Genomic DNA, 22,834 nt, shown 5'->3' with positions numbered 1-22,834 from the left:
CAATTGGTATCCCTTTGTGTTCAAAAGGGGGAGAAAGTAGTATTTCAAAAATGATATATCAAAACCCTCTTGAACACTAAGAGGAGGATCTCGTTTAGGGGAGTTTTGTTTAGTCAAAGGAAAAAGCATTTGAAACAGGGGGAGAAAATTTCAAATCTTGAAAATGCTTTGCAAAATCTTACTCATTTACCCTTGACTATTTGCAAAAGAACTTTGAAAAGGATTTACAAAAGAGTTTGCAAAAACAAAACATGTGGTGCAAGCGTGGTCCAAAATGTTAAAAATGAAAGAAACAATCCATGCATATCTTGTAAGTATTTATGTTGGCTCAATTCCAAGCAACCTTTGCACTTACATTATGCAAACTAGTTCAATTATGCATCTCTATACTTGCTTTGGTTTGTGTTGGCATCAATCACCAAAAAGGGGGAGATTGAAAGGGAATTAGGCTTACACCTAGTTCCTAAATAATTTTGGTGGTTGAATTGCCCAACACAAATAATTGGACTAACTAGTTTGTTCTAGTGTATAAGTTATACAGGTGCAAAAGGTTCACACTTAGCCAATAAAAAGACCAAGAGTTGGGTTCAACAAAAGAGCAAAGGGCCAACCGAAGGCACCTCTGGTCTGGCACACCGGACTGTCCGGTGTGCCACCGGACAGTGTCCGGTGCACCACCGGACATGTCCGGTGCACCAGAGGACTCCAACTCGAACTCGCCACCTTCGGGAATTTCCAGAGGCACTCGCGCTATAATTCACCGGACTGTCCGGTGTACACCGGACAGTGTCCGGTGCGCCAAGGAAGAGCGGCCTCAGGAACTCGCCAGCTTCGGGAATCTCCAACGGCTAGTCCGCTATAATTCACCGGACATGTCTGGTGTGCACCGGACTGTCCGGTGCAACTCCGGAGCAACGGATACTTCGCGGCAACGGTCACCTGCAGGCGCATTCAATGCGCGCCAGAAGCGCGCAGAAGTCAGGCGCGCCCATACTGGCGCACCGGACAAGGAACAGTGCATGTCCGGTGTGCACCGGACATCCAGGCGGGCCCACAAGTCAGAAGCTACAACGGTCAGAATCCAACGGCAGTGATGACGTGGCGGGAGCACCGGACATGTCCGGTGTGCACCGGACTGTCCGGTGCACCATCGAACAGACAGCCTCCCAACGGCCACTTTTGGTGGTTGGGGCTATAAATACCCCAACCACCCCACCATTCATTGCATCCAAATTTTCCACTTCCCAACTACTACAAGAGCTCTAGCATTCAATTCTAGACACACCAAAGAGATCAAATCCTCTCCATATTCCACACAACGCCCTAGTGACTAGAGAGAGAGATTTGCTTGTGTTCTTTCGAGCTCTTGCGCTTGGATTGCTTCCTTCTTTCTTGATTCTTTCTTGTGATCAAACACTCACTTGTAATTGAGGCAAGAGGCACCAATTGTGTGGTGGCCCTTGCGGGAAGTTTGATTCCCAAGTGATTTGAGAAGAGAAGCTCACTCGGTCCGAGGGACCGTTTGAGAGAGGGAAGGGTTGAAAGAGACCCGGCCTTTGTGGCCTCCTCAACGGGGAGTAGGTTTGCAAGAACCGAACCTCGGTAAAACAAATCCGCGTGTCACACTCTTCATTTGCTTGCGATTTGTTTTGCTCCCTCTCTCGCGGACTCGTTTATACTTCTAACGCTAACCCGACTTGTAGTTGTGATTATTTTTGAGAATTTCAGTTTCGCCCTATTCACCCCCCCTCAAGGCGACTATCAGTTAGCACAAATAATGCCAGGTGGCTAGAGAGGAGTCTTAGCAAAACACAATAACCACAAGAAAATCAACACAGATAGACACAGTGGTTTATCTCGTGGTTCGGCCAAGTCCAACACTTGCCTACTCCACGTTGTGGCGTCCCAACGGACGAGGGTTGCAATCAACCCCTCTCAAGTGGTCCAAAGACCTACTTGAATACCACGGTGTTTTGCTTTGCTTTACTTTATCCCGCTTGCGAGGAATCTCCACAACTTGGAGTCTCTCGCCCTTACAAAGATGTTCACAAAGAAGCATAGAGTAAGGGAGGGATGAGCAACTCACACAAGACACAAAGATCACAGCAAATACGCACACACAAGACCCAGACTTGAGCTCAAGAGACTATCACGAGTTTCACACTAGAACGGAGCCCAAATCACTAAGAATGTCGAACAAGTGCGCAAGAATGAAGTGTGAGTGATCAACAATGCTCAAGGAATGCTTGGTGTGCTCCTCCATGCGCCTAGGAGTCCCTTTTATAGCCCCAAGGCAGCTAGGAGCCGTTGAGAGCAATCCAGGAAGGCAATTCTTGCCTTCTGTCGCTTGGCGCACCGGACAGTCCAGTGCACCACCGGACACTGTCCGGTACGGATCTCCTTCCTTATTTGGCGAAGCCGATCGTTGCAGATTCCTAGCCGTTGGCGCACCGGACAGTCCGGTGCACACCGGACAGTCCGGTGCCCCTCCCGACCGTTGGCTCTTGCCACGCGTCGCGCGCGGATTCCGCGGCCGACCGTTGGCCCGACCGACTGTTGGCTCACCGGACAGTCCGGTGCACCACCGGACAGTCCGGTGAATTTTAGTCGTACGCCGCCGATGAAGTCCCGAGAGCAGCGAGTTCGCCAGAGCCAGCCTGGCGCACCGGACACTGTCCGGTGCACCCAGACTGAGCAGACTTTGGCTGAACAAAGCCATCTCTTTTCCAGTTTGATTTCTCCTATTTCCAGCACTTAGACATAATACATTAGTCCAAAAAAACAATGTACTAAGTCTAGAAACATACCTTTTGACTTGATTTGCACTTTGTCCACCACTTTGCATAGATTAACACTTAAGCACTTGTGTTGGACACTAAATCACCAAAATACTTAGAAATGGCCCAAGGGCACATTTCCCTTTCAGGGTTCAGGATCTAGAAAGTGATAGATTTCTACTATCAACGATTCGACCGATTCTGTGTTCATGTTAATTTTGGACGGTTTTTACCAAAACGATTTCTCATAGAAGCAGTCTGAAAAGCTGGAATGTTTAGCAATCCGTACAGTTTTTGATGGCCAGAAGTTAAAAAAGCTCAATCAAACGGGGCCATATGGAACCAAGCCTAAGAGCAACTCCAATAGTTCTCTAAAAATACCTTGCTAAAATCATTTTTAGCAAGTTGCTAAATAGCTATTGAAAGTAAAAAATAATTTAGTCTCCAATAATTGATCATATTTAGGAAGTAGTTTAGGGTTTAGAATCTAGCTTTTGCGGCTCTGCCTTTATGAGATCTGCCTGACAATAAGGTTGAGAGCAGAGGACGTGAGGACGGAAGAGAAAAGACCGATCAATATGAACTATGGAGGAGTTGTGGTCCGGTGACGCAAACTATGAGGAAGTTGGGTTCGACGGTAAAGGAGAAACTAGTGTCATACGTGTTTGACCTAGCTACTCCATTATGCTAGAAAGTAAAAAAAGAGCATGCTATACCTGGCTACCTCACTGTGTAGGAAAGGGAAAAATAATCACGCTAGTGTGAAGAAATTGACGTCAACTGTATTTAGTGAGTTGTTACCGAGTTGCTAAATGTGGAGAGTAAATAGAGTTGAATAGCAACTAAGTAAAATTAGCAAGTCTATTTAGAGAACCATTGGAGTTGTAAAAAAAACGAGGAAAACTCGCAGCTAGGCGACCACGAACTGCGCAACCGCGTCTTCCTTCTCCGGCATCCAAGTTCCAATCACACACGAGTCCGGACGCAGAAGAACCCACCGATTTCGGCGCGCGGACCGGTCGAACAGGCGGCCCAATCGCCACGCGGATGGCGGCGGCCGCCGCACTGCTGCTGGGCGAGGACGGGCGCGGCTACGAGCTCGCGCGGCGGCTGGAGGCGTGCGGCGCGTGGCGCGAGTGGCTGGGCGACGATTCCGCGCACGCCGCGCTCGCGCAGCACCTCACGTCCCCAGCAACCTGGGACGCCTTCCTCTACCCCGCCGCCTCCCCATCGCCGCCCCCGCGCCCGCTCCTCCTCCTCCAGCTCCGCGTTCGCGCGCTCCTCTTCGACAAGGCCTCGGCCGCGCTCCTCCTGCCCCCCCGCGGCGCGGCCCCTGTCAGCCTCCATTCCATCAACGCCAACTGTGAGTGCAGCCAACACGCTCGGCCTGTTGTCCCGCCATTCCGCTACAGGTGTTAGGGATCTGTTGCTCTGCAATCCCTGTGGGCTTGAATGTTGTGGTCAGTTTCAATTCAGGAGTAAGCTGCATGTTGTTCTAGGCTAATCGTCCAGGTATTCCTTAGGTGGCGGCTGAAGTAAGTTTGACTCAGCCAGTTCGAATCTGAGGGTGAAATTGTAGGCCACCGCGGGCACGACTGAGGCTGCTGTCATAGTGTCCGAGATTTGTTGTCATCGTGGCTTAAAATGCTACTGTGAAGAAATTAGTAGTTTCATACTTGTCGTTTATTAAACCTGCATCTCTTTCCCTAGTTAAGGATCCGCTAGTGCTTGACAGGACATGATTCCTTCCTCCATCATTTAATCGTAACATTTTAGAATATAAAGTTGGGTGGTGGTGGGACCTAACGCTCAGTTGAGTGTTTCAGCTGCCTCTTGCACATTTGGGTGTTGCCAATCTGTGCAGCAATATAAGCTTGGAGACAACTTGTTCTCCAGAGACGCGGCGCTTCTTTGACATGGTAGACCTTCTTCTCCTGCCATGGTGCTTCTGTGCTGTGCTATTCAAGTTAGGGTTCAGGTTTTGGTGGTTTGGGCTCAGGTGAATTGCTGCAATGCTCACTCTTAGAGATACGGCTGGGGAAGCATGCTGGTGTGGTGGTAGTGGGCGTCAGATGGGCTGGCAAGGTGACAAGGGTCACCGGCTGAGGGAGGTGGAGGCCTGTCGGGTGGTGCGGGGGCTTATTATCCTGTGCGCATGCGTCACAGCCTGAGGATTGGAGGATGTGTGCAGTATGGCGTCACATGATCGTTTGGTTCATTGGCACACAAGGAAAGCTAGGAGGAAGAAGAATGTCTAGATGTTTAAGGTGAACCAAAGCTTTTCAATCTTTGTTCGATGGCTCAAAATAATTGGGTGCTAAATGGTTTAGAAACACTTAGTGTTTCATAGCCAGACCTGTATTAGTTTGTGGTAATTCATGATTCCAGAAACTATAAACATATGATTACAAGAAACAATGATCTCCATAGCCTGACCTCTTGTTTCCCTCTTGTGCTTCACAGTCCAAAATGCAGATGGGGTAATACCCTAGTGGTGAAGGCGGCAGGGTCCCTTTCAGCAGGTCATTGGTTCGATCCTTGGCCCTGCACGAAAAAATCTCCTCGATATTCCTCGTCCGCTCTCGGGTTACAACTTGGCTGTGCACCATTGTAGAGTGGGCAGCTTGACCCGACCCATTAGTGATGGGAGGATAGGGTTCGGGGGTTTCTCGGTCAGGACCGTTGCCGCGGCCTTCTATTAATATAATACCGCACCGCTAGGGTGGTCTTACCCTCCCTGGCCAAGTTTTTTTTTTCAAAGACCAAAAATGAACTACGGGCTCTCTTCCTCCCCTCCTCTCCCATTCTACATTCTTTTCAAGCAAAAAGGTTTTGTAATGTTCAACCAATTAGGCTTCAGTGTGTAGTCTCTGGTGCCATCTACCACACTAGTTAGCTTGAACCAAACAAATCTTCCAGGACCCCATATAACCATGTCGAACATACTGGTCTCCTTGGTTCAGACAGTTATTCCTCCTTCCTAAAACTGAACCTCATGTTACTCAGGAGCTGCTGCCTTTAATTTTTCCCTTCATTTTGTTACTATTTGTGCAATTTCTTCTTGCCTGAAATACAGTTGGACTACGCATGCTATTTTATGTGCGCTAGTAAACATTCTACTGTCATCTCATAAATGTCAGGTTTCACGCAAGGCTGTAAGGCATTGTGTTGTGCCTATGTTTTTTTTTTCCTATTCTTTGGCACCCATTCTAATAACACTGCCTGGTCGTTGGATACTATTTGAACAGCAAGATGCAAGACTTCTAAATTCTAATAATTGATTCACATATTTTATTAACTGCAGTACTGCAGCACCACAACACTAGTAATTAGCATGTGATTTACATGGCACTTAGATTGATTAATATACATAACTTAATGTACAAGGTTCTTCATGTATAAAATGTTGGACGTATTTTTTAAAGTATCATTTATATGCAACCTACCTGGGAAATTTAGTCTCTTCTGGAACTTTTGTCTTGATTTGTGTTAATGCTAAATTTTCCTACCTGGGCGATTTAGTTTAATTAGAATTAGAATTAGAATTATATAAGTACCAAATATAGATGCCCTCTTTCTAGGAAGCTGGAAACTTGCATGTGCAGTAGTAAACATAAATGAAGTCATTTGGAGAAATAAACAGATGGATTCTAAATCAAACGACTGATTGATATTTTCCGGTATGTTATTTTCAGATCTGCGACTTCATGGAGATGATATTTATTTCTCTTTGGAAGATGAGCAGGAAGACAACACTCAACATCAAGTATGTTATCCCTTTTCCGTTTCATGTTTATTTTTGTTAGTACCGGCTCCTGTATATGAAAATAACTTCGTTTTTAACACTTCCTGGTGTTTTTGTCCCTGATTTCCCTAGTAATGTGCTTCTTCTATGCAACAGTGCAAGCTACGTCCAATATGCGCATGTTGCACTTTGTAGTCTTATTTAATTTCAGTTGGACTAAATTATTTTGTAGTTATAAACATCTCTGTCACATGTTCATTGCGAATTTGTTGTAACTGTTACATCTCTGTCACATTATTCTAAAAATGAGGTCAACCCAAGTGGAACTAGACATTTTTCATTAAGAAGAAAATAGACACCCAAATTTGAGTTGAAGAGGACTCGAACTTAGGTGGTTGGGATGCATGACCGCACCTTCCATGCCAACCAATTGATGTAGGTTCACTTATTATTTTCATCCCAGAGGTGATATTGTCATCAATCCTTTTCTAGATTATGAATCTACCAGTTAACTGAAAAAACTCCTGGACGACATTGCTGCTGGGCTGGTTATGACATATTAATGTAGTTCTTTATAAAAAAACTAGGTTCTTTATTGGGCAATGAAATGTCGAAGCTTATCTTTTTACAGCTTGCAGTCTCCTTGGTTAATCCAATGTATGTTGTTACCGTGTCAATTTTAATTTCATGCCATGCATCTTAAGTCAAGTGAATCACATCCCTGACCATTGAGTGTGGTCTTTGAATGTTCATTACATGTTTTGCATTCTGTTGTTATATGGCATAGTTGCAATCCTGGCATGATAACCAAAGATGACATCAATTCATCTGCTATATTCTAATGCTTTAAGGCTCTCCATGTGCTCAGGTGCATTCTAGAACTGCGTTCAGTCCAAGCAGGGATGGTTCCATGTTGTCTCAACGGCATAATCGGTATGAAGAATTGCCTGACACATGGTACAAGCCATATGCTGACAAATTCAGGATATGGCACAGCAAGCTTCACTCAGGTGACAAAGAAATACCAAAGAGAACACCAGAGGGAATGTCTGACTATCTTAAGATTTGCAGTGTACATAAAAGGAAGAGGGCTGTGTTTATGGATGATCCCAGCATATCTGCTCCCATATTGGAAAATGGCCCTTCCCTGCACTCAAAGAATGCTGGGGAATTCAGCAATTCAACAGACGAATTAATTCCAGAAATTAGATTTCCATCTGACTGTGTTCCAGAAAGCGCAATTCCTAAAACAAGTGGGATATCTAGGGCTAACAAAATAGAAGTTCATGGAGTTCTTGATAATTTGCCAGCACCATCTAGCCGCAACACTGCAATGCTTGAAAGGTTTGGCATGGTGCCTGAATATTACAAGACAGGAAACAAATATAGAGGAAAAGATGGATCTAGAGTAGAAGGGAAATCTTTAAGCCAAGAGCAAGCATTGCTCATGACAAAACAGTTGGTTGCTCGCTACTTGGCAAATTCAGGCTTTGAAAGTGGAACTGTGGTCTCTATTGATGTTCTTTCAGAAATAATAATTAAGCACATATGTAAATTGGGACGCAACTTGAAGCTTCTAACTGACAGCTACAGGAAGCAATTTTCATCAATTGAACTCCTTAAGATGTTCCTACAAACTGTTGGGTACAGGTATGCCAATTCTATTATGTACTACTATAAGTGTGTATCTGTCCATATCGTTTGTATTCGTTGTCCTTTTCGGTGATTATACCTTTCTGGTGGGAACTCACAGGGTATATTGTACAACTGGCTTGATAATTCATATCAGAGTTTATACCCTGATCCATATGATTTCTGTTTCAACCATTTTGATAGATTCACAGTCCATTGTAGATAGATTTTAATAGATGCAACTAGAATAGTGCAAAGAGCTATCATAAGTTTTTTTGGTTAATTTGACACATTGTAAGCATTATGTATAACTAAAAGGTGAAGTTGAATTGGAGAAATCAGATGCATTTCCACACCAGAAGTTATATTCCTGTAGCTATGAGTTAGGCTGTCTCCAGCAGGTCGCGGATGCGGAAAATGAGTAAGAAATCACTACTGTTCACGTGTCCAGAAGCTCGCGCATGCGGTTGCGCAAAATCCACAGCCTTTACTCGCGACATGCATATTTGCGCGCTCGCACCCATCGCAGAAAACTGAACATCTCAGCGTCGCACAGTGGAACCCACGGCTTTGATTATTCGTGCGCGAGGTGTATATTGAATAGATGCACAAAGGTATCTGCGGTCTGCTGGAAACGGCATCTTTTGCGCAACGATCTCTGTCTCGCAAATGTGTGGGATCCGCGACCGCATCCGCATTGTTGTTGAAGACAGCCTTATATCCTTGCCTTATGTTCCATCTAATTCGATTCATGTTGAACTTAGAAACAGGAAAGGAAAATGGACTGTTGTATTTTGCCCATCCCCATTTAACCGAGTCCAGGCACAATTTAGTCATTCCTGCACATACTGATTTTACAGGACCATATGACCAAATTTCCCATGGCATCTTAACACCTCTTCAGTAAGCTTTCAGAGGAGAGATTCACGCTGTCACATTCCAAACAACTGACTGGTATATGGACCTGTATTGTCAAATTTGAGATTCATATGGTTATCTTCGTGCTGTGTTTCCTAGTACTAGCTTCTTGCTCTTCACTGCTAATGTACTGGTTCATTCATGGGTTGGGCTCATAATATATTACCTTGCCGTAGAGTGAACCTTAACTCCAAAAGGCTAAAATAACCAGACAGACATAGCTGGACATCTTGATGTAGGTTCACTCTATACTAGTCATGATTGCAGAGACACACTAAAATTGGACCTTGATTGTGTTTTTTATGTAACATGTAGTAACATTGGATCCTTGATGGAGATCACAAAGATGGGGAACAGAGTGGCCAACTACCCTATTCATCAAGATGCACAAGTTCTTCAGACACAAAATGCAATTTCCATTCATGCACAGCAGGTAGTCATTTGCAATTTGGTTTATGTTCACTAATTTTTTTTCTATTGCATATGTAACTTTCTTCTTGAGAAGAGTAGTCCCAATAGTTCAAAATTTTGTTTGCTCATACTGCATCTATCCGTAACCGAGCGTGAGTGGATTTAGCCATAAATAGGCCCTTTGGTGATCTAGGCTGGCTGCCTCTTGAGTCAACTGATGTGAGTGGGTATTGGTTAGTTGTCAATATCGATGGCAAGGACAAGATACCCTCGTTCTACAAACTGGATTTCAGAGGAACTCTATTTAAACTCTCGATCCTATTTGGACCCCCAACACAAGTGTAATATGGTGGTTATCACCTACCAATGAAAACTAACGGTCTTGGTTGACATTGCTATTTTTGTTTAGTAACTAGTCAGGTAGTGCCATAGTGGATTAGCTTAAATCTGCCTGATTTGTTCACTCCGTACTCAGATGTCTTCAATATTATCATTTTCTCTTCAAATAATAATCTGAATCTGGAATAGATCCCTTTAGTGCAAGAAACGTATGAATCTCTGCAAGAGTGACAACACTGGTAACTACTCCCTCAATTCCAAATTACAATACGTTTTAGCTTTTCTAGATACATAGTTTTTGTTATGCACTTAGATATACACTATGTCTAGACACGTAGTAAAAGGGATGCATCTAGAAATGCTAAAACGTCTTATAATTTGGAAGAGAGTATTAAAAATGAGGACTGCCATTTGTGGACCCTTTCTCAGTTAACGCTTATTTTGATATTCCATACATTTGGACCAACTGCCCAATTGAAGTTTTAACAGAGAATGGTTTCATGCTAACGTTTTGTTTACCCACTGAATCGTAGAGTTCCATGAAACCATTCTGGTCTTGAACATCGCTACACCTTTAAAGCACGAATTTCTTCGTGTGTCGTCCTTTCTCTCCTCTCCCGCGCGTCCTTGTGGAAAAATCTGCGTGGGGAGATTCGAACCAGCGCCCTTGAGAAGCAAGGGAAAAACATAATCGTGTTTGAATAATTATCTTGTTTAAGTAAGATCTATCTATATGATTTATAAAAATCGTAACAAATGTACGGGCAACTAGCTAGTCTAGTTAACAGCAGCAATTGGTCAGTCAGCACCTCTATAAGAAACTTTTCTAGTATGTTTATTCTTTGGAATTCATATTTCATAGTTTTTTCGAGTTTCAACTACCTAAGCAGTTTGGAACAACTGTTCCCTGAATTTTTTGTTGTTGGCCATGATAAATTGATAATAATATATCTTGTCTGCATAAATATAGCCATTCGTGTTTGAGACTACAACCAGTTGTTGAAATGTCTTTGAGAGCATGATAATGTTGTTTATGTTGCTCCCATTCGTTTTAACACTGCATATCCACAATTGTCAGCTTCCAAGGCAGTTTCCTCCGCAAATGCTTCAGAATTTGACACCACAGCAACAACAGCAGCTTCAAAATTTGACACCACAACAGCAGCAGCTTCTGCAGCAGCAGCAGTGGCTTAGGCGCAACCAGTTATGCAGCCCCCGTGGTCCTCTTACTATGGCAGACAAGAACCAGCCTATGGTGAATGTGAAGGTAGAGAATACTATGGATTCTCAAATCGATGTCCCATATGGGTCTTTTACTAGACAACAGCAATTTAATATAAGACAGCAGCAGCAACTATTGCATCAGCAGCAGCAACAGCTTCAACAGCAGCAGCTCCAGCAACAGCAACAACAGCTCCAGCAGCAGCAACACCAACAACAGCTTAATCAGCAGCAGCAGCAACTGCAGCAACAGCAGCAGCAATTGCAACAACAGCAGCAGCAGTTCACTCAGCAACAGCAATTGCAACAACAGCAGCAGCAACTACAGCAGATTAATCAGCAGCAGCACCTTCAACAGCAACAGCAACAGCAACTAAACCAGCAACAACTTCAGCAGCAACAGCAGCAGATGACCATGTCAGGAAATCAGAATGCACAACTAGCACAGCAGTTCAAACAAGTCTCATCAATGTAAAGATCAACCGCCCAGACCGTTATTTTGACTGCTCCTGTATTTTCATCTGATTTAGCCCATGATTTCCATTGCAGGAGTGCATATGGCATGCGAATGCCACCTGTCAAAGTAGAAGCTTTCCATGAATTGGTGAGCGGGGACTCGTCGCTGAAGCACGATAACGACCCTAACAAACTCACTTCTCCAAAGTAGCTGCGGTGTGCAAAGGATAGCTTTTGCGGTCTGTTGCCTTCCTGCCCCCCAACATCATGTCTCGCCTGTTTGATTGCGCACAACAGCAAGACGAACCGTGTATCGTAAATGTGAAGCATTTGGCTAATTCACTGCCTTCAAACAAACTGATGTCAAATACGAACTGATAATAGCTCCAAGTTTCCTTACATTCTGTACATGGATTAAGGGTGCGCTGTCCTCTACATAATTAGACCTGTGCATATTTTAAGTTTGCCAGAGAAAGCTCATTCATTTCATGCCAAGAAATTGTGGCCATTACGTTCATAGTGTGCGTTGGCTCTTCATTTTCAGGCCAGGCCTGGGCTTGGATGGACCATCCGTTAGTTTTTAGTATGAAGACACTTCAAATCAATATATTAGATTGGACTTAGGCCAAGGAAATTTTACGAATTTGGTGTTTCGTCTCATCCTCTAGGTTCTATTATGATTTTATCCTTATCCTTAATTTTAAGCCTTTTGATTTTGTTCTCAGGATTTTAAATAAACCAGCTCCTTGTTTATGTACCACGGAATTAAATGATGAAAAACAGAAAAAAAACTTAATGTCGAGCAATTGAAGGCAACTTGGAGTTTTTTTTTTGTCGTGATTGATATGACAATTAATTTATTGAATGTCGATTCGAGCAATTTAAAGTATTTGAAAACCAATTTGCTTTCTTATTAAACTCAAAAGAACATAAAGTAGATGATATGTGGAAGTGTTGCGCTATTTTTGCAAACTTCTTCTCATTATACCTCATCGATGTTGATATCAATGATTTTATCAGTGAATTATAGGTGTTGCAAGTAACTTTGCCAAACGATTTGATATCAATGCATGAGATTCTTCAATTTATTATAGTTGCAGATTGCTACCCAAATATCTCTATTACATATCGAATTTTATTGACTATTTATATGACTGTAGCCTTAGCTGAAAGGAGTTTCTCAAAGTTAAAGTTATTGAAAAATTATATAATCTATTGAGAGGGATATATTAGAAAATGTTGATCTAAATATTACCCTTGAGGATTTTATATAATTTATTATAGATTTTGCTTCAAGAAATGATCGACAAAAACATTTATTTTGAGAGACATTAGAGCTAAATATAATTGTAATTTAAAATGCTCTACACTTGAGGATTTCATAATAATTTATCATTATTTTGATGTTCTTATTTTCCCCCTAATTTACTGTAATTATTAATTAATGATACAAAAGAAAAAATAAATTAAGGGGTCCAAGCATTGAGATTGGCCTAGGCCTCCAAAACTCAGAGTTGGCTCTCGGTTTATGTCATCTCTTTCTTTGTATAGAATATTTTTATGTATTAACATATACTTCTACATTTTAAATGAAACTCATATAAATTAAAAACACACTAAGATGATGTCTGATTCATTGGTTATATCGCCTTCAAAAAAAACATCATATCCCTTATTGATCTCGCTAGACTGGCTTCCTTAGGGCTAGTTTGGGAGACACAAAACCGAAGGGGATTGGAGGGGCTAAAATCCATTCCCTATTCAATTTTGAATAAGAAGGAGATTTTAACCCCTCGAATCTCCTTCGATTTTTGGTCTCTCAAACTAGCCCTTAAGGAAATATCCATCACAGGGAACTTCATATATGCCTTGGAGATGATTCAGTGCTTACACATGCGCAAAACACCTACCTTGGTCTTCAAGCTTGATTTTGCCAAGGCCTTCGACACTGTCAACTGTGAAGCTTTGATAGAAATCTCCTGAGTGTGTGGCTTCAGCGCAAAATGGAGATCTTGGACAAAACAACTCTTGGAAACCTCTAAGATCTGCCATTCTTGTCAACGACCACCCTGGCCCCTGGTTCCACTTTAAACGCGGCCTGCGACAGGGCGACCCTCTATCACCATACCTCTTCCTTTTGGTGGCAGACATCCTCCAAGCTATGATCAAGCATGATGACAGGATCAACCACCCATCTCAACTGACAGACCTTGCTCCATTCTCCAATATGCTGATGACAAACTCATCCTCCTCAAGGAGTCAAGGGCCATCAGTCTGATGCCTCCAGCCTTGAAACTGTGCTGGATCTTTTCAAATCATCTACTGGCCTGAAAATCAACTTCCCAAAGAGTGTGATCGTTCCCATGCACTTGGACAATGCAACTGCTGCCCAGTGTGGTGACATGCTCAGTTGGAAACGAGAGGCCTTCCCCCAGTCCTACATAGGGCTCCCCGTCTCACCACCAAACTCTGACTGCACATGTTCTCTCTTTGCATAGGGAAGAGAGACAAATACCTAGAATGATGGTAAACAAACCTCCTCAACCCCATGGGACGCACCAGCAACCTCCTCAACTATATCATGAGTGCTATTGATAAGCTACCAAAGGGGACAATTTGCAACATTGATCAACAACGTTGGGTAGTACAAAGAAGCTATATAGTGACAGTTGTAAACCTATTTTCACTGACGTTTTTTAGAACCGTCGGTGCTAGGGTCATCATTTTTACAGACGGGTAACTGAGGACCGTCAGTGAAAATTGATTTTTCACTGGCGGTCGACATAATAAATCTGCCAGTGAAAAATTATTTTTAAAAATATTAAACGGGTTTTAAAAACAACAAAAAAATTATTTAAGTCACAAGTCACGACATTTACCATGATTATTAGTAATTGAACCGAACCTCACCCTCGTGATACCCTCTGCTACCACTGTCTATGGCATGCTTTGTATCTAGTTTGTAGTTTTTTTGTCCACATATTACAACCGAGTGTAAATTGTTTTTTTGAGACCGTAAACGAATTCAAATAAAAACATTGTCAACTACAAAGTTGAATAACTTTTGAAGTTCTACAACTTTCATTTTGACACTTTTTTCATCCGAGGTAGTTTACAAAATTTGAATTTTAAATTTGATATACTTATATTCAATTTTTGAGAACCGAAATGAGTTCAAATAAAAAAGTTGTCAACTATAAAGTTTCATAACTTTTTGAGATCTACAACTTTTATTTTGATGGTTTTATCATACGAGGTCATTTGAAAAACTCGAAAAATTAAGGATAAAAAACCGCCACTAGGAATTGATTTCTATATGCGGTCCCTTAAGAAAACCACAACTAGAAATCATGGATTTTTACAGACGGTTTTCTTAAGAAACCTTATATAGAAATACATTTTCTAGTAGTGGTTTTCTTAAGAAACCGTCACTAAAAATAATATAGACGATTGATAACCGAATCCGTCTATAAAAATATATCGCACCGTATGTTTTAAGCTTTTTTTTTACTAGCGGGAGCTTCCTCTTGAGATGGCCAAAAGGGGTCCACTGGCGCCTAGTTTATTGTTGCTTGGGACTTGGTTCTCAAAGTAAAAGTCGAAGGCGGCCTCAGGGTAAGTGACCTTCACCTGAAACTCCTTCACCGGCTGCACACCTCAACAAGCTCATCCTCTCAGGCCCATCGACACGTTTGCCTAGCCACTCTCTCTGGTGACCATTAGAATGCCCTCCACTCGGTACTTCAAATCAATATATTAAATCATGTTTGTTAAGTTTAACCATGTTTATTTAAATCTAACCATAAGGAGATATGGTACTAGAAACTGATACCGGCCTATTTAAACTTGTTATCGCTGATATTTAAATGTGAATCATTACTATTGTCATTTACGTTACATTTTATCCGGCACCTAAAATTCAGAGGGGATACACTAAAAACGACCATGGTTCCATTTGAGAAATAAATGGTACATTCCATATGAGAAATCAACGGCGGACTTTTATATTGCGCATAACTTCTTTACACGCGGGCGTATCCCCTCGCCTGTTTTGGGCCGGTCAGACACGACCCAGAAACGGGCTCAAAGTACGGCCCGACACGAAATATATTGGGTCGTGTTAGCACGACATGAATAAAGGGCTGGTCTAGGCTTTGATTTTGAGCCCATCGTACCACCCGGTCCGGCACAAGTGACTGGGCCGTGCTCGGGGCGGCCCGACGGCAAAAAGGCCGGTAAAAATATGACATCAAAATTATATTAGATTTCATTATATATATCTTCAAAATGGCTTGTTTGGTTGTGGACCGTGCCTGGACCGGCTCGGTCCAAGACAAGCACGACGTGCTTTACTGCCGTGTCAGGCTTAGATTTTAAGTGTTTAGTTTAGTACGGTCCAAAAATATTAAAGACCGTGTCGGCCTGAAGACTTAAGGCCCAAGACACGATGGGCTCGTGCCGTACCGGCCCGGCCCAAGTTTCAGGTCTAGCCGCGACAAGCGCACCGACACCGAGCATTCATGGGGCTGCATTCCATGAGAGCAATCATCCGGCGTGGGTGGCAGCCAGAACGCTTCCAGACTGGAGTGGGCGAGTGGCTTCTAGAGCACAGACCACGCCTGGCGCGATCTGGACCGTCACCATCGTGTTGTTCTTCGGGCTAGAACCACGCCGAGAGCATAGCTAGCCGCCTAGCAGCCCTCAAACTCACACGCATGCGCAAGAAAATGGTCGTCTCCATCCATCGCCATCCCCGGCCCGGCCCTCCTGCGATCACAGCCTCCCCCGCCGGCTGCGCCTAGAGCCATTTCCTCCCGAATTCACGTGTCTGAAAAGGCGCCGGATTCGCATATATTCCGGTGACGGGACACACGGGGCTTTCGGTTGTGGCTTGCGTGCGACTGCAAGTGGAAGAAGGTGAGAAGCATCCGGTCTGCTTCTGCTCCTCTTCTCTATCCACCCAGTAGTCACCTCGCCTTCTTTTCAAAAAGCTCAGCCGCAGTGGTGAAGGTAAATGGTTCCCTTCCCAGGCGAGGCGCAGCAGGCCAACAAGAACTCAACGGCGAATATGTTCTCGATTCAGCAGCAAATTAGAAGCAATACCATGACAGATACACACCAACTCGACCGAGATACAGATCATCTCGAGCTTGAAGGTTGCAGGAATAAAGCTAAGAGTACAACTGGATACATACATATTATATATACCAATAGGTTCTTCCTCGTCTAGTCTAGCTGACGAAGATGATGGACGGGTCGCAGCAGCACTCGTCGATCAAGCAGCAGCAGCACAGCGCGGCCAGGCTGCAGAATAACCGATTAGATTATGATGGCGCAAGAACGTAACAGATGAAGCGAGAGCCATCACTTGGAATTAACCACACAGTACAGAGACGACAGAGCCTGCACAGTAAACTTGCGGCAGAGGAATAATAGAGAGAGGGTCAGAGAGTTGGCCGGCCGGGAATACGTACCAGCCTTCCAGGAAGCTCGGCTCCCTTCTGGGCGGCGGCGCGGCGTACTGCGGCGGCGCCATCACCGGCGGGCCCTGGTACGGCCCCTGGTAGTAACCTGTTTTTTTTTGGGTACACAAATCAACCAAGAAACGAAAAGTAACCTGTCAGCACCGGATCGACCAAGCAGTTCTATTCGTTTCTTCACACGGATCGGATCAAATCGATGAGGACGATGATGGATCGAGACGAGCAGCGTGGTGTGTATGTAGCGTGGAAGTACCTTGCGCGGGGTAGGGGTAGGCGTACTTGGGGTCACTCATCCTCTGCCCTTGCCGTGCTACCTCTTCCGGGGAAGCTGGACGAAGCGCGAGCAACAGACCACTGGAAAAGGGAATGGGGACTGCACGCGACGACGATTATGTTATGCCGACGGCAGACGGGTAATGGAGCAGGTGCGTGCTGGGCCGCCCGTGCCTCGCGCGTCACTTTATAGGCCCGCCGCAGCCGAGGTACGTGTCGGCGGCCTGAGGCATCCACGAACGCGTGTTGGACGGGTGGAACCGCCAGTGCAGGCAGCGAAGCATCTGGAGGAAACCCGCGGCCGCGTCTGATCATGCATGGGCATTGGCGGCTGGGAGGCGTTCCTTGGGCTTGGGTGCGTTACGTTACTTCCCTGCCAGGTTTTCGCATCTATACTACTGCTACAGCAATACAGCACATGACTTGCCTTTTTTATTTTTCTTTTTTTTGCTGACAAATGCAAGCGTGTTTCCGTTCCGTCTCCGTGTTTCTCTTCGCAACAAGTCCGGCCGGCGGCGCGGGCTTCTAGACCTCACTAGCATCTCAGAATGGACCGTCCATCCAATTTCAAACTTCCAATAATGATGTTCTTCTCTTCTCTGGTCAGCAGTGGCGTTTTAATTCGGTACGAAAGCTGTTTGAATGAGCGAGAAAAAAATCTTTTTTTTTCTTTCCAAATGTGGCTTCCTGCGAAATCCATCGGTGGACCGAGGACGCGCCATGGTAGCGACAAACTAGCTGCCTCTCTGATTCGAGACGTAAACATGCTGCTTTAAAGTTTGTCGGAATCAAGCTACGGGCTAACAAAACCGTTTCAATTCAATTTCCCGCTAACCAACGAAAACGAAAAACCAGACGATTTTCGGCGGATTTCAAATTTTCTAACCGGTTTATAAGTTCAAATTCAAAACGTAGTTTTCGTGAATCCTAGCCGAGCAACTGTCTCGGTAAAATTCGTTTTTTTTAGAAAACTTGGTGTACAGGTTTTCAAAATTTTAAAAAACGAATCTGTTTTCTCAGCCAAAAAAAAAACTAAAAACAAAATTGGCACATCGAGTCGACATCTGGTTTGATAAAACCTGATTTTAGACGGTTTTGCACGAACTAATCAAGTAACATGAGCCATTCCTGGTTTTGTAAGTTTTAGAATCCAAATGACACAAGTTCGTTTAATGACTGTTCCTGCATTTTACTCAAAAATAAGAAAAAAAAAACATGAGTGCTAGTCCAATCATCAGTACCGTAAGATGTTTGGTGAGATTTTCTCTCTTCTTCCAGTTGGAGACTTGGAGGCCAGCAGATCCGATTTTAATTGAAAACAAACACGCCATTATCATAATGTTCACAACATTAATTTTTATAATGGATATCATGGTCATCACAAAACGAATTAGTCTTTAAATTCCATAAATGGTGAAACATAAATAATGCTATGTATCACTCGTGTCATTGTTCTCCTAAATATTTGATAGTTTTTTTTCTCCGATCGCAACGTACAGACATGTTTGCTAATTGCTAGTATTAATTAAGAGGACAAGTTACAGTTAGGTTCTACTAGATGGGCAATACAGTTAGGTATTTGGCTTAATCGAACAGCTGTATGAACAGAGTCCTAGCTAACTGCGCTAACAAATGCGCCACAGAATTCTGCTCGCGGTTCACCTGACGTTTCTCCATTTATTTGAAGGCATCAACTACTTAACTTCCTTAACATGCATGAAAGGTAATCTCAGATCTATCCTCTTCTGAAGTCGTCAGACCATTCACCACTCATGAGCAACCTGATCCAAGGACCACCAGCAAATGCACCCATTGTGACACAAGGCAAAGTCTTATACATGATCAGTTTCAGCTTCTGCAGGACTTGACGAGTTCAATAAAACACGGCATGCTGAAAAGCATACATCACCTGCCAAAATACAAAATCCAGCATCTCCAATTTGCTCAACAAATTAACCTTGAAGTGCTTCTCTCTGATACACCTGCATTGCAATTTATATCAGCTATATATTCCATGAAAAGAAAGTTTGCATCAGCTATTTGTTAGTTACACATGACATAACCACCACCTAGGATTACATGAATGCCAGCATTGCAGATAATTGTATGGAGTGTATCACAGCAGGATTACACGATCCTACTGAATTATAGAATTTTTATTTGAAGTAACTCGAAGAAACCATGTTATCATGAAGACAATCAGCAAAGGGACTAATCAACTAACAGTTTCATTTGCTTCAAAATAATTCCATTATCTAGATCGTAAAAATGCTTATATACGTATGGAAGGAGGTTCAAACTTCAAAGCCTCTCACATATGAACAAAGCAGGCTAAATATCAGCTTTTCTATGTACATTGTCAAAAAAATAAGATAAGGTTAATTATCAAGAAAGAACGCTAGAATAAATTAAATAGCTTGGTAGCCATTAGAAGCAAAGCAAAATAGTAATGTGGTGCATTTCTAGCCATGTACCTCTTGTCTACTGACATCCAGAGCTGCAGCACAGACACAATTGGTGCTATGCCTCCACTTGCTTCAATTGTTAGTACAAGTTCCAGAATGATTAATCTGAACAGATTTTCATCAGCACGTAGTCATTTACTCTGGGCCCTAATAGTAACCTCCTAGAATTCTTAGCAATATGACCAGTTTCGAACTTCACAGGCTAATGGAACACACAAAGGTCAGTTAATCTGCCAGTGCCCATGAAACTTGCTACTACATGCTAACATTCATTGATAGAACAAAAAACTCAGCTGATGAGGGCATGAGGCCTCCACATCTCTTTAGCCAGTATGTGTTTGTGCTTCGACGTTCTCTAGTACAGTGCAAATTTCGCCATGTTGAGGATGTTGAAAACCACCAGCAACAAACTCATGCACCTCCCCATCAAGCTCAATTGAGCTGCACCCTGGTGTTTTCTTTATCTGCAGGTTGTTCATCTCCCGTCTCTCCCTGGCTAGACTGTTCCAGTCCTGCAATTTTGCATACAAGCTGGACAGCATCACCTTTGCCCAGGGGTCACCTGGATCTAACCTGGTGAGCTCAGCTGCTGCGATCTCGCCAAGCTCCACGTTGCTGTGAACTTTGCATGCGTTCAAGAATGCACCCCAGATTACTGCATTAGGCTTCATGCGCATGGTCCTGATAATGTTGTATGCTTCTTGCAGCCGCCCAACACGACCAAGAAGATCAATGACACATCCATAGTGTTCAATTTTGGGTGTGATTGCATACTTCTCCAAGGAGTAGAAGTGTCGAAGGCCTTCGTCCACAAGTCCACAGTGTGCACAAGCATTTAGGACCCCAACAAGAGTAACATCATCAGGGTGTATGCCATTGTCTTGCATCATACCAAACATTTTTAGAGCATCAGCAGCCCTGCCGTGCATTGCCAATCCACAAATCATGGTCGTCCATGAGTACAGATCCCTCGCCTCAGGTGCCTTCTCGAACACCTGAAGTGCCTTTTCGATGCTTCCACATTTGACGTACATGTCTATCAAGGACCGATCCAATGAGCCATCATCATTCATGCGGTTCCTGTCAACAAAGGCATGGACCCAAATCCCAGTCTCTAAACAACCGGCACCTGCGCAAGCAGCAAGGACAGTGCTCATTGTAGGTCCATTTGGATACACTGGACATGACGACGGCGATATCATCTGGCGGGACAACTCTAGCGCCTCCATAAATCGACCAACAAGGGAATACCCGGCAATCATCGTGTTCCATGACACTACATCCCTCCTTGGCATTGCAAGGAACAGCTCGTAAGCATCGCCAACATTACTATGCCTGATATACTGATGCACCATGGCGTTCCACGAAACGGTGCTCCTCACCGGCATCGCATCAAACAACCTCCGGGAGAGCGCCAGCTCACCGTACTCCCCGTAGACCCTGATCAGCTCGGTGGAGACGAACACATCCGGCACAATGCCGCTTGTCACGATGATGGCATGGACCATCTTCCCAGGTCTCCTTGCCGCCGCCATCCCCGCTGCAGGGAGCGAGGCTGTCGTGTGGCACGCGGCCAGAGCGACCGCCAGGGCCACGTTGTCCGGGAGCACGCCGTCCGCGATCATGTCCCGGAACACGGCGAGCGCCTGGGCGGCCTGCCCGGACGCCGCGTGCGCGCGCGCCATGGCGGTGCGGGAGACGAGGCCCGGGTCGGGCATCTCGTCGAACAGGTCCCGCGCGTGCCGCGGCCTCCCCAGCGCGGCGTAGGCCGAGAGCAGCGCCGTGGGGAGGTGCGCCCCGGCGTGGAGGAGCCCTTCCTTGAAGAGGAGGCCGTGGATCTCCGCGGCCGCGAGGTGGGCCCTCGGCCCCGCCGCCGGCGAGAGCGACTTGATTAGGCGGAGGAGCGCGGTGGAGGAGAGCGTGAGTGGGTGCATGGCATGGGCGACGCGATGGCACCGTCTGCAGCGGGCCTCGCTGTGGTGTGGGCCTGTGGCTCCAGGAAGTAATTCTTCGGGGAGATCGGATAGACATAGACCGGTACAGCTGGGCCACGGGTGGACTTCAATAGCCGCTACACAAATGGGCCTTCGGGCTCGGTCGTGCTCGCGCAGTTCGTACAGCGCAATGGGGCCCGCCTGTCAGCGATCTTTGAGTGGGGCCCACTTCTGTTTCAATCCCAATGCCCCACCCCGCAGCTCGCAAGCATGACGATGACTTCATGGCGGGCACGCACGGCAGGCGCGTTGGACGGTTCCGACCCTGATCGCGTCGACGCTTCACGAGTCCTGTGATCGCAGCAGCCATCAGATGGCACGGGAGAGCCGACACGATCTTCTGAACCAACCTGGGACCGGATTGGCATTTGGCAGGCGTGCGTGCGGCGCAACGCAAGCCATGGACAGCGCGTAAGCGTCGAGATAGATAGGCTGCAGACTGCAGCCCACGGGTCATTCCGTGGCGATTGGCAGTAGGGAACAAGACGCGCACCGCTTGGCAAGCTGAACTGAAATGCTGAGTGCGAGAATTGGCTGAGGAACCCAGGAAAATGGATCGGACAAAATTACTTTTGGGGGGAGAGCTTGTACATTCCAGTTTCCAGCAGAACAAGACTACACATAACCTGACGAGTGTAGTGCTGACCGGTAACACAACTAACAGATCTGGCCAATGCTCATACATACAGATTCATGTCACAGAACCAGCACGGGAAGATGTGAGCTCCACATTGGTCTGCCTTCCTTGGAGTGTTCCTTCAGGATGTGATGCTAATCCTTAGTCAAGATAGCAGCATAGAAGCCAAGTTGTCAGGATGTGGTTAGCTCAATTCTGTGCGATCCGGCCGGGAAGCTCGGGGAGCATCGTCTGGATCCTCGCGAGCTCGGCCACCACCTCCCGGGCGTCGGGCCGGTCGTCCTTGTCGGGCGCCACGCACCGGAACGCCAGCTCCGCCACTGCCTCGACGCTGGCCATCACGGCGGGGCCCTCGCCCAGCACCGGCGCGTCGACGACCTCCCTGAGCTCGCCGACCTGGATCTTGGCCACCACCCAGTCCGCCAGCGTGACGTCCCGCCGCTCCCTGCCCACGTCCACGGGCCTCAGCCCCGTGACGAGCTC

General features: G+C 45.2%; 3 protein-coding genes across 5 annotated transcripts; 1 reads left to right on the top strand and 2 right to left on the bottom strand.

Annotated features, from left to right (window-relative positions):
- The first annotated feature begins 3,639 nt into the window (after nt 1-3,639).
- On the top strand, nt 3,640-11,986 carry LOC100194043 (uncharacterized). The gene is made up of 6 exons (NM_001359381.1): nt 3,640-4,140; nt 6,473-6,543; nt 7,391-8,172; nt 9,388-9,505; nt 10,901-11,514; nt 11,593-11,986. The coding sequence occupies exons 1-6, from the start codon at nt 3,825-3,827 to the stop codon at nt 11,708-11,710; spliced, it is 2,019 nt and encodes a 672-aa protein (NP_001346310.1). The 5' UTR covers nt 3,640-3,824; the 3' UTR covers nt 11,711-11,986.
- A 4,569-nt stretch (nt 11,987-16,555) lies between these two features.
- On the bottom strand, nt 16,556-17,612 carry LOC100277083 (uncharacterized). 2 transcript variants are annotated; one of them, NM_001363972.1, is made up of 3 exons: nt 17,236-17,413; nt 16,974-17,070; nt 16,556-16,803 (listed from the first exon to the last, which is right to left on the bottom strand). In NM_001363972.1, the coding sequence occupies exons 1-3, from the start codon at nt 17,273-17,275 to the stop codon at nt 16,731-16,733; spliced, it is 210 nt and encodes a 69-aa protein (NP_001350901.1). In that variant the 5' UTR covers nt 17,276-17,413; the 3' UTR covers nt 16,556-16,730. The 2 variants fall into 2 exon arrangements, with proteins under 2 accessions (NP_001350901.1, XP_035821584.1); XM_035965691.1 differs by lacking the exon at nt 16,556-16,803 and having other exon boundaries at nt 16,810-17,070; nt 17,236-17,612.
- A 1,081-nt stretch (nt 17,613-18,693) lies between these two features.
- LOC100384848 (uncharacterized) lies at nt 18,694-21,695 on the bottom strand. 2 transcript variants are annotated; one of them, NR_160677.1, is made up of 2 exons: nt 19,730-21,679; nt 18,694-19,237 (listed from the first exon to the last, which is right to left on the bottom strand). NR_160677.1 is itself a non-coding variant. In NM_001177284.2 (1 exon), the coding sequence occupies exon 1, from the start codon at nt 21,652-21,654 to the stop codon at nt 20,044-20,046; it is 1,611 nt and encodes a 536-aa protein (NP_001170755.2). In that variant the 5' UTR covers nt 21,655-21,695; the 3' UTR covers nt 19,868-20,043. The 2 variants fall into 2 exon arrangements, 1 of the variants encoding a protein (NP_001170755.2); NM_001177284.2 differs by lacking the exon at nt 18,694-19,237 and having other exon boundaries at nt 19,868-21,695.
- Between the last annotated feature and the right edge of the window lie 1,139 nt (nt 21,696-22,834).

The sequence above is a fragment of the Zea mays genome, chromosome 1 (genome assembly GCF_902167145.1).
Source record: "Zea mays cultivar B73 chromosome 1, Zm-B73-REFERENCE-NAM-5.0, whole genome shotgun sequence".
NCBI classification, from domain to species: Eukaryota; Viridiplantae; Streptophyta; class Magnoliopsida; order Poales; family Poaceae; genus Zea; species Zea mays.
The sequence above is the reverse complement of the archived record's forward strand: the minus strand, read 5'-3'. Positions and strand labels throughout refer to the sequence as shown.